Source organism: Cyprinodon tularosa, unplaced genomic scaffold, assembly GCF_016077235.1.
Source record: "Cyprinodon tularosa strain WSP-4 unplaced genomic scaffold, ASM1607723v1 ctg66, whole genome shotgun sequence".
Lineage (NCBI taxonomy): Eukaryota > Metazoa > Chordata > Actinopteri > Cyprinodontiformes > Cyprinodontidae > Cyprinodon > Cyprinodon tularosa.
The window spans coordinates 2,949,057-2,969,165 of record NW_024039407.1 but is presented as its reverse complement, the minus strand read 5'-3'; the positions used below and the strand labels follow the sequence as shown (position 1 = coordinate 2,969,165).

Below are 20,109 nucleotides of genomic sequence, written 5' to 3'. Positions count from 1 at the left end.
AATTTCCTATAGTTAATTAAACGTCCTACTGATTGATAATAAACATTAATTTATCAGTTTACCACTGGAAGATTGTGCCTAGATAAAAAATTATTAAAAATGTTTTTACATAAAAAAATATGTATATTTATAGTTTTGATCCGTTTCAAATCTAATAAAATTCCCAGTTAGCAATAAATTAAATCATAAGCCCAACAGGTTACTAAGAATGCATCTAATCAGTTTGCATATTTATCCTAAACTAAACATAAACAGTCTGTTGTCAGCCACTCTGTTAGATAGTTGCTTATACTGCTCTCTTCTGGTTAAACTGTGTATGTGCAGCCTCCTCAGGGACTACAAACTCCTGAGGGAGGAATTAACATTATTTTCATTATTGTAAACATACTGAGTATAAAAAGAATAAAGCTGTGATGTCAACAGTACCTAATTTTTCATATTGATTATTTTTTTCATTTATTTAGTTGCAAATCTCTTCAAATTTACCAAAAGTCCTGGAAGAAATACATAGATATATTTTTAAATGTTCTTTGTTTAAAACCAGATGTCTCTAGAATATTTTCATAAAAAAACAAAAAACAAAAAAAAAGATTAGATTGTCCAAATGAAACTTCTGTCTTCCTTTTACCTGTGATTCCTCAGATAGCTGAGACGTACGCTTTTCTGCCGCGGGAGGCGGTGACACGTTTCCTGATGAGCTGTGGGGAGTGTCAGAAGCGGATGCACATCAGTCCCGCAGGACAGGACTTCAAAGGTACGACCTCGACAAAGTAGAAAATCCCCCCCAGATGGAGCATATAGAGCTGCAAAGACATTACTGTAGTTTTTAGATATTTGTCGTGTCCAACACTGAAACATCAAAGGATTAATAGATGCAGCATTTGATAGGAAATCATATTCTATATTTTATATATAATACTTAGAGGCTTATTTTCATATATGACAATAATGACTAAATTCCACGAGGATGGAAAAACGTATCTGAAACAATGTGGCCATAAGTAAATCCTGAATTAATTGTGATTATCTCAGCATTATTCCACTATCGCCACCCAGCAATGATTACACCTTCTCCCCTGTCTGACGACATGAAGTAGGCTGATATATATCAGATATTCATCTTGAAATCAAAAGACATTCTGAATATCTGAACTTGGTTTTGGAAGGAGACGGGTTTTATTTGTATTCCAGCCTGGTTTCCAGTGTTTCTGCATACATCATACAGTTCTTAGGATTTATGAGAAAATGTTTAATAGAAAACATTTGTGACTTTTTTGCTCTTCTGCTGTTTTAATGGCCCGTCCTTAAGGCTCACCTGAGTTGCTAAGTGGGGATGCTGTTTTTATATGCATTCTTGTTTAATATTCTCTATCATGCAGCTTTGTTACCCTCAGTTTTCAGTGTTTTTTTTTCTCGGTTTCCCTGCCCTCCGCTCCCTCTCTGCACCCATCCTGCCTTACCCCTCCAGCTTATCCATCTCTGGTTGTGTTCCCTCTTTTTGACATCTGTCCCTCCCAGTCTCCTCTATCCCTGAATCTGTCTTCCAGCTGCTCTTTGTGTACTCCTCTCTCAGCAACCCCCCACCCCACCCCAAAAAAAAGCTTCAAGGCTTCCAGTGCCATTACATTTTCCTGCAATTCCTTCGTCCCGCTTCCTCCCTCTTGTCATTATGTCTACCCTTCCCTGTACCCTCTCTCCATCCCATCCCCCCCAGTGCATCCTCATCCCTCATTAGATAAAGGAGTCATTGGAGTGTCCCGTCTCTCTCCTCAATTAGCCTAATTAATGGCTTTTAACAATGAAAATGGCCCAGAAAACAAGCTCATTTTCCAGAGGGTTGGAAGCGGCGCTGTCGTAAGGTTTAGGGGATAAAAGGACAGAGGAGCTGACATTAAATCAGACTTTGGAGGAATGTAGAGGCAACTGGATTACATATTTGGTGAATACAATAATTTATCACTGTTTGCTTAAAAGTTCAAAGTTAATTTTGTTGTTTTTTTGTTTTGTGTGGGCAGCTCAAGCTTTCCCAAGACTGTTAAACGCCTGATTAATTGGAATGAGTTTATACCTGAAATGATAAAACACACACACACACAGAAACATTGTGTGCCACTCAGACTAAGGGAGCAGCTAATTACCTTCAAACACTGTGGGGGCTCCCACTTACACACCCACACACACATCTACCCATTCACCCATCCTCCCCCCCTTTATCACTGTGCAGAGGGTCTTTCTCTAAAGTTCAGCTGTGAATTATTAAATGCAATTAATCAGGGTGGACCGGGGTCCTGTTTAATTGATACTGGCGGCAGGCTGTGAAAGGCGGAGTGTGCCTGTCCACGTGAGGGGACAATGTCCCACTTTATTAATTTCCCTGTCATCAATCATAAACCTTAAAAAATTCAGCTTAAATTGACCACAGTGAAGAATAATGACAGGTTCTGGAATAAACGTGACTTAATGCAAACATGCAGCAAATGTTACGGAGTAATTCAGACCATGTCCTCCTGTTTGGGTCTCAGCAGCAGCTCTGCAGGGTCCTCTAGTGTCTACTTTCAGACAAACATGTTGCGGAAGCTCCATCTGGTAAAGGACGACACACAAAAATGAGAATATTTGTATGTCCAGTCGTGTTAAGCAGCTAGAGAATCCCTGAGGAGGACAACATTCCTTCCTGGACGGGAAACGGAGCTAGAATCAAAAACCTTTACATTCATAATAAAACCATAATCGCTTTGTTTATATCAGAATGCAAAATAAAGGCACAGACTACAATTCAAATCACTTAAGCATCCTTAGATGACCCCCCACAACCTGTTTTTCTGTCTGTCTTAGCTTCATATTTCCAATGTATTTATTCCCACCCCCTTACCCCAATGAATATCCTGTGCCGCTCAGATGCGGCACCACCTCTCATACCCAAGAAGGGAAAAAGTAAAACTAAAAATATTAAATATTTAAAAGCCTTTAAAGGGGCCTAGTCAAATACTATGAAAAAAAAATCGCCTTTATCGCATTTATACTTTTAGTGTTTACTTTGTCCTTTTTTAACTTTAAAAATACTTTTTGCACCAGGCGTGATCAGCAGACGTTAACATTGTTGCATGCCATTTTCCAGCAGCTTATGTTATTGAAGTGGAAACAAACAATGTAAAATATAATATGTATTTCATAAAGTATAAACTTTAGAATAGCAGTGCTAGTATTAGTGTTAGTAAGGTAGTGTACTCACACATCCATCAACTTGGCAGAGAAATCTGACTGCTTCTGCAGCTCCTACTTCAGTGAAAACCATTGGTGTTGTATTCAGAGCGCTACACTTGTATTATCACGTTTGGCATCTAATAATCTTTTGTATTTTTCACACTTGATGTTGGACTTCCACTTTTACTTTTTTGCACCTTTGCTGAACGTTGCTGCGCGCTCGGTTCCGTTCCTTTTTTACCCACTGTGCACAACGTATCTCCAGTCACAGGAGGTTGTGATGATAAATATATGAAAAGAGCTTTGTTTACTAAAAACTGGGACAAAAAAACCCCAATAAAAAACAAAAACTATAGAGCAGAAAAATACATTTCTAAAGTCATAGTAGGTGACTCGGCCCCTCAAACTTCTTAGACAAATTGAAAACGTTTGTAAAAGATAGAAGCAAGAAATAAGGAGCATCATAAAGGCATGTAAGGAAGGAATTATCTATTTTAGCATATTATTGTAAAATGATTTTTCATGTTGTTTTTCTCATGTTACAGTTTTAATCAAAGGTCATCTTAGATTTTCTTTAAGGATAGCTCTGCTCAACTTTTGGTATATAAAAAGGCTGAAAGAGGCTGAAGGTATTTGAGGCAAAATACTGAGTTATATTATAAGGTATACAAAATATTTACTTAATTTTCCCTGAGATCACTTGATTCCTACATTGTCTGGAAGAGCCTGGAAACAAAACCTTAATTAATACATAGAAAGCTGTTATCCAACCAGAACTGTCCATCCAAAAAACCACATTTGAGAACAAATTTTTTTCGTTTGAAAGAATTAATCATCGATACATATTTTAAAGCAATGTTGCAGAACTTTGGCCAAACCCTGCAGTATTTCCACTACATTCTGCCTGTTAAAGGCCTTCCACAGCATCCCAGTCAGATTTGACATGAATCTCAATGAGTTGCCTTGCCTTTCACTTTGTTGTTGATACATATAAGGGACAATAATAATATGGCCTAGTTAAAGTACAGACTCTGACTTGGCCATCCTACACTTTTATATGTTAAATTCTGGCCCATCGGGTTGTGCACTTCAGTCAATTGGCTCTAAGAACAACCTCAGTACTTCCTAAACTTAAGGCAGCTCTTCTGTTTCCTGACTTTTATTACTGGGTGAACTAATAATCAGTTTATCCAAAATGACAGGAAACAAAAGAGCCACCTTAAGTTTAGGAGGTAGTGGAGCTGTGTATATAGCCCATTATAGAAAGCATTCCTCGTGTGGGGGGGGACAGAATATTTTTTTAGGTAGAAAATTAAAAAACAAGTTTCTGAGCCTAAAATTCTCAAACAACCGGATTGATTTTTACACAAGAAGTCAGGCAGAGATATCTTTTTTTTTTCTAAGTTAATGACGTAAATTCCGGGAATCATGCATCTTACACCTCCATATATTTAAGGATTTTATTTAAGACATTTATGGGTTGAGTGATATCTGTGTTAATCATCAGTAGTTGTTTTAATGTCAATGGTCATGCCTACATTTCCAAGTGAAGTTAGATGCACAGAGATCCTTCATGTTTTGCTACATATTCTGATTTTTGCAGAGTTTTAACCTTCTACCACTGCTAAAGGGGCATGTCCTGTTAATTTTATTCTGTTTTATCCAAACATGTTTCTTCTTTATTAACTGTTTTGTGGCCTACTGTTACTGAATATGAGTTTCTCCTGTTTTTCTCACCAGAAAACAACAGACCCGCTTCTCTGGTTTCAGAGGTGATAGACCTCAATGTGCCTCTCACCACCACCTACATGAAACAGATGAAGCTGCATTTTATGAACAACAACAACAAGGTACCGCCCGGTTTCTGGTTCTCTTAATGATGTGTGGTTCAGCAGCTTTGCTCATGAGCCAACTTCAAGTTTATGTGTGTTCTGCTGTTTCTGTGTACACTGAGTCAACCTGAGCTGCCCTAAGAGCGGGTCAGCGTAGATCCTAGATTTAGTGTGAGCTTCTGAACCAGCAGCGTTTCGACAGTAAACTCAGGGACTGTTTGTGACAGATGAGTGGGAAGAAACCAGGAGAATCGCTGATGCCCTGGTAGGAGAAAAAAAAAACTCTCACTCCTCTCTTTAAACCACCAAGAAGAAAAATTGGTGCTTTAATCCTATTCGTAATGCATGTTTTATTATTTTACTTTAAACACCAAGTTTACAGGATATGAGTCACATGAGAAAATAGTTTAACAACTAATTCTACAAAAATTAAAACGTCCTTCTAAAGAGACTGAAACAGTGATGCCAATTTGTTCATTTTCACTTCAGACTGCAGGATTTAAAGGAGAAATATGGAAACGCAGATCAATGTTTTCAGTCTATTTTCTTACATGGAGTCTGAGAATTCTGCATTTTTCCAGTGCAGGCTGCATGAATTCAGAGCCGGCTGTAGCAAGGAGAACAGAAAACATAAAACCGATCAGAGCCATTTCACAGAGCAGTCCATGCATGCTGCACCATGACCATGCTTCTTTTCTAGCTATCAACAGAGTAAGTGACAGCTATAAAACATTGTTGTGTATAACCGGGAACCATTTTTGGCTATTTTATTTGGTAAATTTGGTAATCTGGGCTGGATTGTCAGCTTTTGGAAGGCTGAATGTTCGCCCGCTTTATCAAGTCCAAACCCAGGCAAGATGTAGGTTTGGTTCTGTCAGACCTCTGGGGTTTGCTTGAGTCTCAACCACGTAGGTGTTGATCTGTGGCAAATTTTGCTTATTATACAAGCTGCAAAACAGCATAATGCTGCCAACACCGTGCTTAAAGGTAGGTACAGCGTTCTTAAGAATCACGTTAGCTCCTCCAAGCTTCTTTTATGCCTTTCTCTCTCCTGACCATAAAGCCTTTGGTTGATTGGTTTGTTGCAGGAGAGGCTGTTGGTTTTAAATAGTGTTGCGCCAATAGGGTTGGGAATTGAAAAGATTTTCACGATTCCGATTCCCTTTTCGATTCTATGAAACGATTCGATTCTTAATCGATTCTTTTTTCGATTCCAATTTGGGGGAAAAAGGAGAACAAACAGTTTGATTATCAGAATCAACTTTGTTTACTTAACTATTGCACAATCTTACAAACTCAAAAAGATCAAGATGTCCACAGGAAATGTGAAACTGGAGTAACATCTGTGTTTAAATGAAAAATGAATACAAGAACAAACTTAATAACCAACAATGTCTAATAACAAATGATGGGATAATAACCTATTTTAAATAACAAAAAATACTAATTATAAAACAGTAGTAGGGAAAATTAACAGTTCTTTTGCAGAAAGATGAGCATATCTGCTTTTTCTGGAAGGATACGGGATCTTTCAGCGCTTATGGTGTCTCCAGCCGTGGAGAACACCCTCTCAGATGGGGTGGAGGAAGCCTGCACACAGAGCCAGTCCAGATAGCAAGGGCAGCGTATCTTGCTTGTTCCACCACCACAGTGTGGCGCTATCCCTGCAGGGGATGGAGGGCAAGCTTTTATAGAGCTGGATTTCCTGATCTACCCTCTGGGCTAAGGAAAGACGGGGCTTTGATTCACAAAGTGACCGCAGCACGTTGTCTTCCTCCTCGAATAGTTCTTCCAACTTGCGTAACTTGCGTAAGTTGCGTAACTTACGTAAAAAACGTGACGTAAGTCGTGCTCCCCAGAGCCGGCGCTCTCGGCTCTGGTGCTGCGGGAATCGAAAAAAGAATCATTCAGCGAGCTGCCAAACGATGCCATGGAATCGAAAAATACGGAACCGGTTCTGAACAGGAACCGGTTTTCGATTCCCATCCCTATGCGCCGATGCCATTTTTTGGCCCCAATACCGATACCCGATACCTGGCTGTGCAGTATCGGCCGATACCGATTCCATAATAATGTAAAATAATTGCCATCATGGCTTTGTCAAGCTGCTGCCTACATTTGTGAAGCAGGAAAAAAATCTAATACAAAGGGACTCCAGTAGAACTTTTTATTGCCTACCAGGATTGGATTACAATAGTTGAATAAACTATTGGCTCTCAAAATGATATCGGTGCCCTATTTGTTGGTACTCGCCGATACCGATACCACCATTTTAGGGCAGTATCGGGGCCCCGCCCGATACTGGTATCGGTATCGGTGCAACACTAGTTTTAAAGGAGGGGTTGTCAGTTACTCTGGTGTTCCTGCTCCACAACAGCAAAATTATTAGAGGATATTGATATTTCATGGTTTCTTCATAATGGTGGAACCCCAGTTTTTACACTGACAGAGGGAACTTCCTGATTTGCCATGACCATCAATTCCGGCTAGAAGGCATTTCTTTCAGGTTTTGACCACTTAGTCTAAAAATGTAGGTCATGTTTGCGTATATTTAAGTCTTTATTTATAAGTCTGACCCTCAGGCAATTAAAGAATCTACAAAAAACATGAACTTTCACACCTGTTTTTTGATAAAAAAAAAGCATTATTTAACCATCAAACTGTGGTAAAATAAAGCTTTTTAATAGGTCAATAAAGTCTAGGAACAACAATGCATTCATGCCCGTGATGAGAGGATCTAAATGTGGAACCACTACTGTATCTTTTGTCTTCCTGAGCTGTTTGCTTTTCCTCTTATTGCTGCTCTGACCTCTGTCTCCGGAGAGAGAACCGGAGCAGCTCATTCCTCCTCCTTCAGCTCTGATTATTAAACTGGACAGAGGCTCAGCGAGGGATTAAACACATCCTGCCCTCCATATGATGTTTTAAGTGAATTGAAAGCCACACATTCAAAAAGAGACGTGTGTTTTGTCACCTTCTGGCTGATGTGTTACAGTAGGCAGGTAAAACCAGGGGCTGAATCTGGACTTGGTGTTGAGGAGGATGGAGGCTGTAATTGCTGGGTTCTGTGTAGTTTCTTCCGCTACTGGTTCTGCTGCGGCTATCAGCGCGACACACTCGCTGTCGCTGCTGCTCCCTTTGTGGGTGTGGGTGTGGGCATGTTCGTGCGTTGATATCATTCGGGGGAAGCGAGGGTTGAGCTCTTTCCAATTAAGCGAGGCCTCTGAGCGTCGAGTTAATTAGTCGAGGAGAAAGATGAACACCGAAGTGCCAATTTACTCTGGAATGCCGATATGTCTTCGTGTCTTAGACACACAGATAAATGCAAACAGAAAATATGTCAAAAACACAGTTGTAGGACAATTCTTACACTTCGTCTTTCCCTTTCATTCAACCGTCATCAGTAAACACACATTACCACACGTACATGACATCATTTTTATGAATCTAGTTTTGATCAGAAAACAGACTGTTTGCCAGCAGCTGCATCAACTAATAAATCATATGAGATGTTTGTTGCTCTTTGAAGGTGCAAATTCCCTTGAACACCAGAGCTGAACCTTCGGCTGCGGTCTGAGCAGCTGCTGTCAGAGAAACAGTATTGATCTGCAGTCATGCATCGGATGTTTACCATGTATGATAAATAAAACATGCAGCTGTTTTCTTATTCTACCGTCCTCTGAGCTATACTATCCGAAGCACTGTGCCTGTATCCTGCAGGTTTACACTGATGTTTTTAACCAAATGTCAGCAGTTAAAGATAATTCTGAAGTAGAGATGCAGCTTAGAATTTTACACTCTAGAAAGGCTTTGTGTTACATAATGAGGCTCTTTAACAAAATTCGAAAGCAAAAATAACAAAGTGTTTGAATGGAAAACTTACTGTTTGACATTTAGTAACCAGGAATCTGTTTAGGTTTTGGAACGAGGTAGAAATGGAAGTAGTGATTATGGCCATTTCAGCAGAGCCGGCCTAATGCATAAGCAAACTGAGCCTTTGCATTCCCTCCTCTGACCAGCAGAGGACGTCACAAAAGTTTGACATAAAACCCAGAATAGGCTTATGTTTGGAAGTATGATGGCCGTGGGGAGTGGGGGTGCTGCAGCATCCCCTAGTGGCGAGAGAGAAATAAAAAAAAATCTATTTAAAATACTTTGCACAATTTATAGATTTCATATGAATATTTTGGGAAATAATTTTGACTTTTTTTAAAAATAGTAATTTAATTATTTTGATGCCTATTCAAAACAAGTTCCCGGAGGTTACGTTGTCAATATCAAGCAAGCTAGTGGTAACGGCAACAGATTAGTAGATTTACTTAGTCTAATGACAGAAACAAGGAGGAAATATGGCACAGAAACTTATTTCGGATTTGTCCGCTCATGAGAGACTTTATCTCCACGACCCCAGAGTGCACCTCAACATTAGGACACCTGTAACCAGGCAGGGCACCCTGCCGCTAGCTCAAAGTAAAAGCATGGTGCCACCACGCACTTTAATATCTATTCGTGGAGTTTAACGTAACTATAGTATTTAATAGAGTGTTATTTTGATCTAGTGTTATTTGTGTAATGGATGTGGGGAACTGTTCAATAATGTTTTAATAGTATAAGATGATTATTTCCTTGTGGTTTGCGTTAAAGGATTTTGGAGCTAATAGAGTTATGAGTGACATAAAAACAGTTTCTCGGGTTCATGCCAGCTGACAAAATCTATGTTTTTATAGTGTTATTGTGAAGTTTGATAAATAGCGCATATATTCACCTGAGAACTGATGATGATGTGTGTGTGTGTGTGTTACAGACCCTGGTTGCGTACACTGAAGTGTATAGGACAATAAAGTAGTGAATCTTAATCTATTAACCTATTTATTTTTATTGTATTTTAAATAGGCTCATAGGTCTTTTGTCAAAAAAAAAAACTTAAACATTTTCCCTGCACCCCCTGTTCAAAATTACTTCCAGTGGCCCTGGGAAGTACTATTTCCTGGTTAGACGTACAAGGACCTTCTTATGTAGTCAGATTTACAAACTAGTATCCATTGATGCAGCAGGAGGGGGGCTGAACAGATTTAAAGCACTTATGACGCATCTCATTAAACCAAAGAAAAGACAACTCTGCACATTTGTTTGTAAACATGTTCCTTAAGTGTCATAAAATATTATATTGCCAATGCATTTAGCTCTATGAAATAAACCAAATCTCACTGGTTTCCTTACTTTCAACCAGAATCTCATGGTCAAACCTGAGCTCTGACCTCAGCAACAAAACAAATACATCACTATTTCTTGATTTCGGAGACTCTGTGCTTATTTCATTGGAACAATCTTGGTTCCAGAAATTATTTATCTTCAAAAATGGGTTCCCAAATTATTAAATTCTGATAATGGCTCAGTTGTCCCCTTAAGGCAGTATTTATGAGGATATATTATGTTTGCACAACTTTATGGACTTCGTACAAATAAAGTAAAAACAAAAATGTTTACATGATCCAATCTATACATTTTTAACCATATCTCTACTTGATTATTACAATACTTTAAATTGGGTTTTACAGTAAAAATTCAGAGCTGAAGTGTGAGACCTGTTGGGTGAAAGAGCATAAAATGTTGAGGTTTGATGCATTATAGGAATTATATATGTGGAGATAAACTATAGGCAGGAAAAATCATTTAAATCAGGTATTTCTGAATAATTCAGTTGGAAAATGTGATATGAGTGCGATAATCTCACTTTGGTCTGATTAAAAACATAAACTTTAAATGCATAAAAGATGTAAAGGATAAAACTCAGCCTTTCATGACTGATTTTAAACATTGTTGCTGCTTTAAATTTTATTTCTCACCACATGATCTTTCAATGGTCTATGGGCCTTTGTTTTTATTTTATTTTTTTGTAAATATAATAAAGGGTGCGGACTTCATTGTACATTTTGCCTGATCAGATCATCACTTTGCTTTCTGCAAATCTAAAAACAGAACAGAATAAGGCGAGAGATGGTTTTCTGTTGCTACTCTTAGTATTAAATGGCAAAATTAATCATCAAAGAATCCCTGAGCTCTGCAGTAGTGAAGGAAAACATGGCGTCGTTTCTATAGTTTAACATTCAGCTCCCATTTTCTGCTACATTTTATTGTTTGTATCAAACCCATCGGTGTAACAGAACCATCATTAGATGCTGCAGTTATTCAGCAGAAAATCCACTTTTGAAATCCTCTGGTATATGAGACAAGTAGAAAGCAGGCTCAACAATCTGTCCAACATAATGCAGCTGTATATAACCATACAGTCTGGGTGATTGGGAGTGAAAGCACATTGCAAGGAGGCTGCAGGGCGCTCTGAACAAGGGAAGGTCACAGTCCTTTGTCAGAGTGGTTCTTATGTGGGAGTGAGGATAAACTGAGAATCTCACCAGGAGAGAGAAAGAGGCGTTCTCACTTTTACCTCAGAGACAGAAAAGTGTTTTTCTACCGACATTTTTTGCTATAGAACCTAAATTCCTGGATCTTTTAGTCTGATTGATTTTGTCAGCCTCTCCATTGGTGGGGCTGAGAGCCTGGCCATTTATGCAGATGACATATCGTGATGCCGATAGGCTCCTCTTCCAGCTGATGTGTCGCTGAGAGCACAGATTCCACCTAACACAGGATGGGAGTTCAGAATGGGATTAAAAACTGTGACACTGAGCATATGCATTAATCTGAGATGCTTTAATTGTTGTCTTCTAAAAGCCAACAACAAACCATGGAAATGCGCAGATAGTTGATTTAAAAGAACCACCTAGAAACTCACTTTCTGCCTCCATTTAAACTTAAAATCTGTGTTTGTTCAACAGTCCTTTACATTGTGATTGCTTTAATCTCTATCACAGAATGTAAATGCTGGGAAATATTAAACTTTCCCAGTTAAATTCTTAAGAAAAGGCTTTGATGGAAGCAATTCACTCTTTGTAGAGCTCTATAAATATGGAAGTCATGACCTTCATATTTCTTCTCAGGTAAGCTGCCTTTGTCATGTTTTTTAGTGAAAATCCTGCAAAACACTGATATTCATCATGGGTGGTTGAGTTTAAATTTTGGTTGCATAATACTCCTGTCTAAATCTAAAGCTGAAATGAGACAATGAGAAATAAAGTAACAATAATAAACATTAATTTGTCATTGCAACCTGGTACATAGCAATGAAAAATGTCTAAGCTAAGGGTTTGGCTTAGGGACTCTGTATGATAGTCTGTGGGAGCTGAACCAGGAACCTTGCAGCCTCCATTAAAAGAAAGCCCGGTGCACTAAACACTTTTTAAATCTGGGGATATTCAACCAGTTAGCTCATCTTCAGTTCATATTTTATCCAAAATGTCCAACCTCCCCTACAGAGGCATTTTCAGGGTAGATTTCTCCCTGATTTCAGCCGATATCTCCCGTGTTTCGGATGTGGAAAAGTAACTAAAACATGAACTGTAGACTAGAGGTGTTTGAGTCCTCCGCTACGTCCATTAGCACACATCCCAGCCCTCCGTTCATCTGCCCATCCCTTTCTCTTTCTTTCTTTCCATCCGCCCCTCGTCCCAATTCAATAAGAGGAGGAAATTAGCCAGGATGCTTCCCGGCAGGGGGGGGTGTTGGCTTGGAGGGGGAGGTGGCAGAGGGTGGGGGTGCAGACAATGTGGTGAAAGGGTAGAAATGGTTGAGGAGCGAGATGAGAAGAGACAACGGAGAGGAGGAGGATGTAGTCATGGCAGGGTGGTGGCTCTGCCTTGGAAAAAGATGATGATGAATAAAAATGCAGATGTTAGTGTAAAAAAAAAGAAAATCTTCCAGGGATTGAGGGGTGTTTGTGGGGTACGGGGCAGAGCAGGGAGCTTAGAGAAGAAATTAAAAAAGAAGGACATGTTTCATTATCATTTGTGGCCTCTGCCTCTCTGCCCATTACTGCAGCTACCTCCAGAGGAAAGACGTTTCATTAATTTAGGGAGGAGGGGTGTGTGTGTGTGTGTGTGTGTGTGTGCGTTTGTGTAGGTGAGATAGGCTGTTAGATGCAAGCCTGATTGTGGCTAATTCTTTGAAACAAAATCACAGCAATACCTGTTTAGTTTGAGATTGGGCATAAGGTGACTTCAGTTTGAACTCAGTGGAAAAACAGTTTCTCTGTTCAGCAGTAAAAGAACTTCTGAGGTTTATGCTAAACTTTCCAGTTTTATACATCTGTTCATGTTCTTACATTGTCAAACTAAGGCTCTTAATGCAGTTAGGACACTTATTTCTAATAGCGGCACATATGGATCTGATTGGACCAAGAAATATAAATATCAGCTTTTTTATAAAAGTATTTGTTTAGCAAATACAAAAAATAAAAAATCAATGGCTGCATCCATAAATTGATGTGATATGTTTTGTCTTTTAATATAGGCAATTGTTTCTCAACTAGCAATGACTCATTACATTTTTTCTGCTGGCCGAAAAGGTGCTGAAATAAAGACATCGCATACCCTCTTATCCTATAGGATTTAAAGTCCACCTTTTATTGTTATTGTCATTTTCAGTCCATTCTTTAGTAATCGTTTTGTTTCCAGGCATCATGTTTTTATCCATGCCAGGTTGTGTTACAGAAACTGAGGAAGCATGCAGAGGTCTAATCATTCAGGTGCAGGAAATGTTTATACAAACATATCAGTTTTATATACAGAAATGGGTTTTTGGATTATAGAAAAGGTCCCTCCCAAAGTGTTGGTCAGTGCCCTCCACTTGGATCCTTCAGGGTGTTTTTACCAGGGGTGTGACCTTTAGCACTCCTTATCCTCATGCCATCTGCTCTGATCCTTTGGTGTGCTCTGTCCAATAAAGCAGAAAAGCCATGGAAACAGGGTTGCAAAGGAAATCCCCTCTGTGCTCTCAAAGAGCACCACACATACAGTTTATTGATACAAAAAGCAACACTGAAGCATTGTTTTAAAGCAACTTTTCCCTCTAGATGCACCCTGTCACTATCTGCAGTTGAATTCACTTTATCTTCCCAGGAAAATGTAAAGAAAAGACCAGAAAACAAACAGGAGGTTAATGACATGCACAAAGCTATGAAACATACATGGACTTAAGTAACTGTTGGAATAAATAAGAATTAAATGAATAAACTGTTAAAACTTGTTCATAAGCGGCTGGTGGAAAATATTGATGATTGTATGCATTGAACTCAAAGCCCAGAGGAGATTTAATGTGCAGCTCGGTTTCCATGGTATTTCTGCTTTATTGGTCATTGTTCACCAGAGAGGCAGTCATTTGGGGATTTCTTTTTGTTTCACTGCTAATGAGCGGGGCTCTAGATAATATTTAGTGTGTTTTGGGGCTCAGGGTGACTCATCCTACACTGTTTTAACCCAATCTGCTCTGCAGTTCCCAGACTTTAACGCTATTCATTGACAGGAGCTCACTACCACCCTCTGCCTGTAGGGGGCGGCTTTGCTGTGTACATTTATATAAAAAAGTTTCATTCTAATGTTTGCAGAGGCTTCCTCTTTTACATTCACACTAAACAGATTTTGTTCAATAGGTTTAAAATATTTTTTATCCTTTTTTTTCTTGCCACCTGGCAGTAAATACAAAAATAAAAAATGCATCTTTGTTTGTGTATTTTAAATGAGCTGGAATTTTAAAAGTTAAAAGTTTAAATGAAATTAATAGAGATGCACAGTGCAGAAATATGATGCACCTTTAAAAAAAGCTAAAATGCAGGAGCACTATTTAATGATCCAGTAGCAGAACCACCTTCCACTGCCATGATCTAAAATATTTATGTGCCGTTATTCTTTTTTTTTTTTTTTTTGGAGCAGGGGGGCCTGTACAGTGGAATTCGGTCCCTCTTTTTTGTGTTGCTTTATTTACTCCCAGCTTTTTATTCAGCCTGAGCATATTGATCCCTTCCTCTTCAGGCATGCTTTTGCAGGTTTTCTCTTATGTTTGAATCATAATCTTATTGACGACCCAGATTCTGCCAAGTTTGAGCTGTGGGATCCATTTAAGTCCAGTACTTTGTGGTGTAGTGATGAATTAATGATGAATTTAACCCCCCAAGAACCCTACATCTTGTAGCATCATAAACAAGCCCTAATCATCACTCCGTCACTACTATGCTTTTGACTTATTATGGCCTGTTATTGCTTATATGCTGTCAGATTTCTGCACTGGTTCTATTTTGAAAACATGTTGTTCACGGATTTTGTGAAAAGAAACATTTTGGTTTGGTTCATGGTTCTGTGAACCATGATTCTGTCCATGGTGGTTGAACATGGATCCAGGCTCAAAATGAACACCTTGATATGTGCTTTAGAATGGCTTTGTCTCCATTCAAACCCAGGTTTAAAGCCTTGCAGGGCAGCATAAAGCCAACTGCTCTCATTAAGACAGAAAAAAGAAAGTAAAACAACAAATGGTCAGTTCAGGTGTTTTATAAAATATGTGAATCATGAAATTGTCTATATACCAAACTAAATTATTGTTCTCTACTTAAAAAAAAAAAAAACACTTTAGATTTTAAAGTGGAAAAATTCTCTCTTTTTTTTAAAGTCAGTGTATAACCTGGATGCATAAAAACCTCACTTTATTTCAGTGTTAAATTCTGTTTAAAGTAACAGATTATAATTAAAAATGTCTCTGGACCTTTACATGTTTATTATTTTCTTTATTCGGATTTTTAATTGGTTACCCCTGATTTAGAAGTTTGGGTGGATGGAGGTCTGCTTCAGCCTTACTGGATTTGAGCTGCACCCCCCACCCCACCACCACCACCTCCCCCGCCCTCAGTGATGTCATAACACTGGTCCCGCCCCCTCTGGTTGCCACAGAGTCTTGAGGGTCCCGCTGAGTGCGCTCACTCCCAGCCTGTGTACAGCAGCATATACTGCATGTTTAAATACCCAGAAATAGGAGAAAGAAACAACTAAAAGCGAATAATTATACATTTTATCTCTTTAAAAAAAAGACATAAGAAGTCGGTGAAGATTGATGGTCGTAATCTTGGAGAAGTGAAGGTAGGAATGCGTCTTTGGCATGCGCTTTATTATTAATTTATCAGTGTGCTCCGGAGTGTTTTCCTCCGGCTCAGGGTCTCTGTCTGCTTCCTGCATACCACTGACTGGTAGCAGGCAGATGCCGCTGCTGCTGCTGCTGCTGCTGCTGCCTGAGCGTCGGTGCTGCTCAGCAGCTCTGATTAGTCCCAGGATCCGATAGGGAAGCAACCGGAGCGGAGCGATCCTTAGCGCAGGCTGGCGGTGTGTGATGCCTGAAGAGTTGCAGCCGCTCCTCGGGTCATTATGTGGGCTCACCGGGCCGCTCCGTCCTGCGGCAGGCAAAACACCGGGATCATCATCATCATCATCACCATCATCGTTATTCACGAGCTGTGCCTGCTGCCCCGCGTGCGCACATTGTTCTGTGATTGCTCCGGCGCGCGCCACTGTGCGTCTGTGGGACGTCTGCACGAGCTTTAATGATGCGCGTGTTCCCGTGGATGGATGGATGCGGGGTGGATGAAGGGAGGGCGGTTGCTAAGGAATGACCAAGCACCCGCACCGCGCCGCGTGCCAAGCATCCAGACAGCCGCATGTTTCTGCGTGTCAAACCCGCACTTCCTCTGCTTTTTCTTTTGGCAGCTTCTGGCTACAGTCAACAATAACGAGGCTTGGCAATATGGCAACAAGTGAATAAATTCATTTATCTCTTCAGTTTTCTATGTGAGGAACTAATAAGATTAATCTGCTGTTAAAGTTACAGCATTTCTTAAGATTCCACTTGTCTTTTGTATTAAGTGAAAATATGAAGAAATATGGGAAAAGTGAGAAAAATGTATCACAGCTTGAAGCAGTGTGAGTTTAGTAGTTTCTGGCTTGTTCATTTTAGATTTTCGGTCCACTCATCTCTTTGCAAGCATCACCAGGTTACAGCCAAGTTCTCCTAGTCAGAAAGCTGTACTAAACATTTGATCATCACCCCCACCACCAGCTCCAGTTGTCATGAGGGGTTTGTGAAGGTATTTGATTTTCTCCAAACATCGGACAGTCTATTATCATCAATTATTGGTGGTAACTGTCCAAACAAGTATAAAGTCCTTTATTATTGCATGTGTTTGTAGTTGAGGATTATTTTGTCCCAGACTGGTTTTGGGTGCAGAATGAAACTATCCTCCACAGGATATTTTACATTGACCATCAGTTCATTAAGACTCAATTAAGGCTCAGTAGAACAAGTACTAGGAGGTGACAGGAGGTCTGGTAGTCATGGAGAATTTGATTGATTTTGTGTATTTGATGTTGTACTATGTTAGAGTCAACATTTCTGAAGGGGAGTAGGAACCACAATAAACAGATGTAAAGTGCAAAGAGGAGTTTTGTTGAGATATAGTGAAATATCTTATACAAAAACAAAAAAAAACCTACAAAATGACAAAAGGAAAAATCAACATGAAAGTAAGAAATTTGTAGTAAACTGAGCCCAAGCTGCCAGAGGGACAAAGTCCTGAAGTCTTGAGCTTCATTCATATCAAACTTTGTTAAACTCATTATGGTTTCCAATAATTATATTAGAGACAAGAAACCTCAGTCTTTACTCAATGCAAACATATAGACATGTTCAGTATTTACCATATATATCATTGCTGAGGTCTGTGACTGGAAGCTGTCTTAAATGTTTTCTATTTGTATATCCCCTTTCTTTCTCATTTAGCTTAAATTATTTTTGTGATGTTTCTTGACACAGTATTTATCCAGAGTAATGTACACCAGAAACTTGTTCGTTAGTCATTGTTGAACTAACACACCTGTGTGCTTTAGGGCAGCAAACTACAAATATTCCTATTTTATAGGGTGGCTCACACCTGCTGGCATAAATCTAGAAAAATACTCCACTATGTCTTTCACTTTATGTATTAACCTATTCTCTCCTTCTATCACATCTCCTAGATAGTTTATTGATTTTGAACCTAAACAATTAACAGGTCAATTGTTGTTTTTTGTATTTCCAGAATGTTTTCCTAACCATTCATGCTCAATTGCTCAGTGAAAACTCTCTTTCCACGAACACCAGCTTGGTTTGTAATGGTTTAAAGTTTGATCGTACATGTTAAAATAGTTTCCAAGGAGAACAACATACAGTAATGCATCTGGCTTCCATGTTTTCTCCAAACCTTTTATCCACACAGTGTAAAAGAAATAGTGGTTCATCAGACTTTTTTATTGTGCAGAGAAGTTACATCAGAATTATCTTAATGCATTTTTAATACATTTTTGCCTGATCCACAGCAAGCCTCCCTCTTAACTAGGTTTTAATTTTGGTGCTTGGAAATTAAAGTCATCTGGATGCACAAAGTTTTTTCCATTCAAATTTACAGTTGGAACAATTCATCAGGAAATCTTTCTTGGTAACGACCACCTGACTGCCAAACAAATACATTTGGTTCACCTTTTTAGAAAGCGTGTCTCCACTGCTCTGTTCCACACCAGGATGTTTCACGTTTTGCTTTGTGCAGTTATGAAAAGATTAAATGTAGCAACTTGGCCTTGAAAAAAATCTTCTCCATGAAGTTCTCCAGCGTCTGGTCCTGAGAAAATGTGAAGTCCACATGAAATTGAAGCTCTGTAGATGTTTGACACCCATATTCTGGCATTCATTAGCAAAGAAATCGCATGACATGACTTGTTGCTCCAGACCCATACTATGACTTATCAATGCTAAAATTCATCAAGCTCCAGATAGCAGTGAACTGCTGGTATTACGGGTTTATTTGAAGCATTAAACTCAATAATTCAAATGTGATCAAAACTACTTTTTACAATATGTGTCTGTCCACGCAGCTGGAGCGTGATGCTGAGACGCTAAAATCAAAGACTCCCTGCAATGTGTGTAACCACAGAGAGAAATGAGCATTTGTCTGTGTTCATGTTCAGCTGCAGGGTTCCCTCTTTGAGAGAAAGGGGCTTAAACAGGCCCGCGCTGACATGCAGGTCCATCTCTGTGGGGAATATTCTCCAATGCTGTGATCTCCATGTGTTTCTGTTCAGGGTCAAAGCAGCCGACCACTTTTACAACTGAAGGTCTAAGGGACGTTTTTGCAGATTCAGCTCATTCTAGTAACTGTATGTCTACATGAGGCGTTGAATATTGACATGTGAAGTCAGCAGATTTAGCTGAGAATTCCCACATCTTAGATCTATGTTATCATGGAGTGATGCATGGAAGGCCTTTTTATTTTATTGTGATAGAGGAGTGGTGAAATGTCCGTCGACCTCACAGACATAAAATCTTAATATTAACCCTGTGGCTCCTGAAGGGTTAAATGCTGTTTAGGAGGACTAGAAGAGACTCTCATCAGATAAATCCTTATGTGAGGATCTACTTAACTTCTCTGCTCCAAAATAACTCCAGTTTTCCCTGACCTGGCCATATGCACGACAGGAGGGCAGGGAAGAAGGACAGCCGCTCGGCTAATCCCCTTTCCCTCTCTATCTTCTTCCTCTCCCCCTACATTGGGGGTGGGGGTCTCTCTATTTTTGGAGATTCTAATGTCCATAGCTCCTTGGTTTGATTCTTCTGCTTTTGCTCTTCTTCCTCCATACATTTGTATAAATTCACAGTCCAGATGATGCATACCTGATATTGTTTTCATTTTCCTTCTCATTAAACTGAAAAATGCTAGAGGGCATGTTCTGGTTTTCTTTTGTTAAAAGAAAAAAAATCCCAAAATTTTGCTTTTGGAATAAGAAAATCTATTTTATAATTGTATTAATTTAATTTTATTGTGAGACACTTTGTGATTGTTTGTATGTTTATCAATTACATACAAAAAACAAGCAGAAAATTGCTTTAAGGGTACCCAAAAATAAAAGATAAATAAAACACTAATCACTCTGTGATCGACCCAGACTGGGGATCATCATATAAAGAAACAATGATTTTTTTTTCTCATCTCACATGAAATACATACATTTTATTTCTCTAAATGCATCTTCTTGACTGGATCCATTAATCCTACTGCTATCAAATAACCTGCAGCACATTTTTCCTTTCGGTTGTTGTTTACTACATTCAT

The 20,109-nt window shown here is 39.2% G+C and overlaps 1 protein-coding gene across 2 annotated transcripts in view; it reads left to right on the top strand.

Annotated features, from left to right (window-relative positions):
• The window catches only part of LOC119799431 (nucleolar protein 4-like), a 120,636-nt gene that overhangs the window by 25,467 nt on the left and 75,060 nt on the right, over positions 1-20,109 (top strand). The window contains exons 3-4 of one of the 2 annotated variants that reach the window (XM_038309323.1): positions 643-754; positions 4,945-5,054. In XM_038309323.1, coding sequence (XP_038165251.1) covers positions 643-754; positions 4,945-5,054 — 222 coding nt within the window. Of the gene's footprint in view, positions 1-642; positions 755-4,944; positions 5,055-15,878; positions 16,058-20,109 lie in introns of those variants that run through there. The other variant, XM_038309324.1, reaches the window with a different exon arrangement.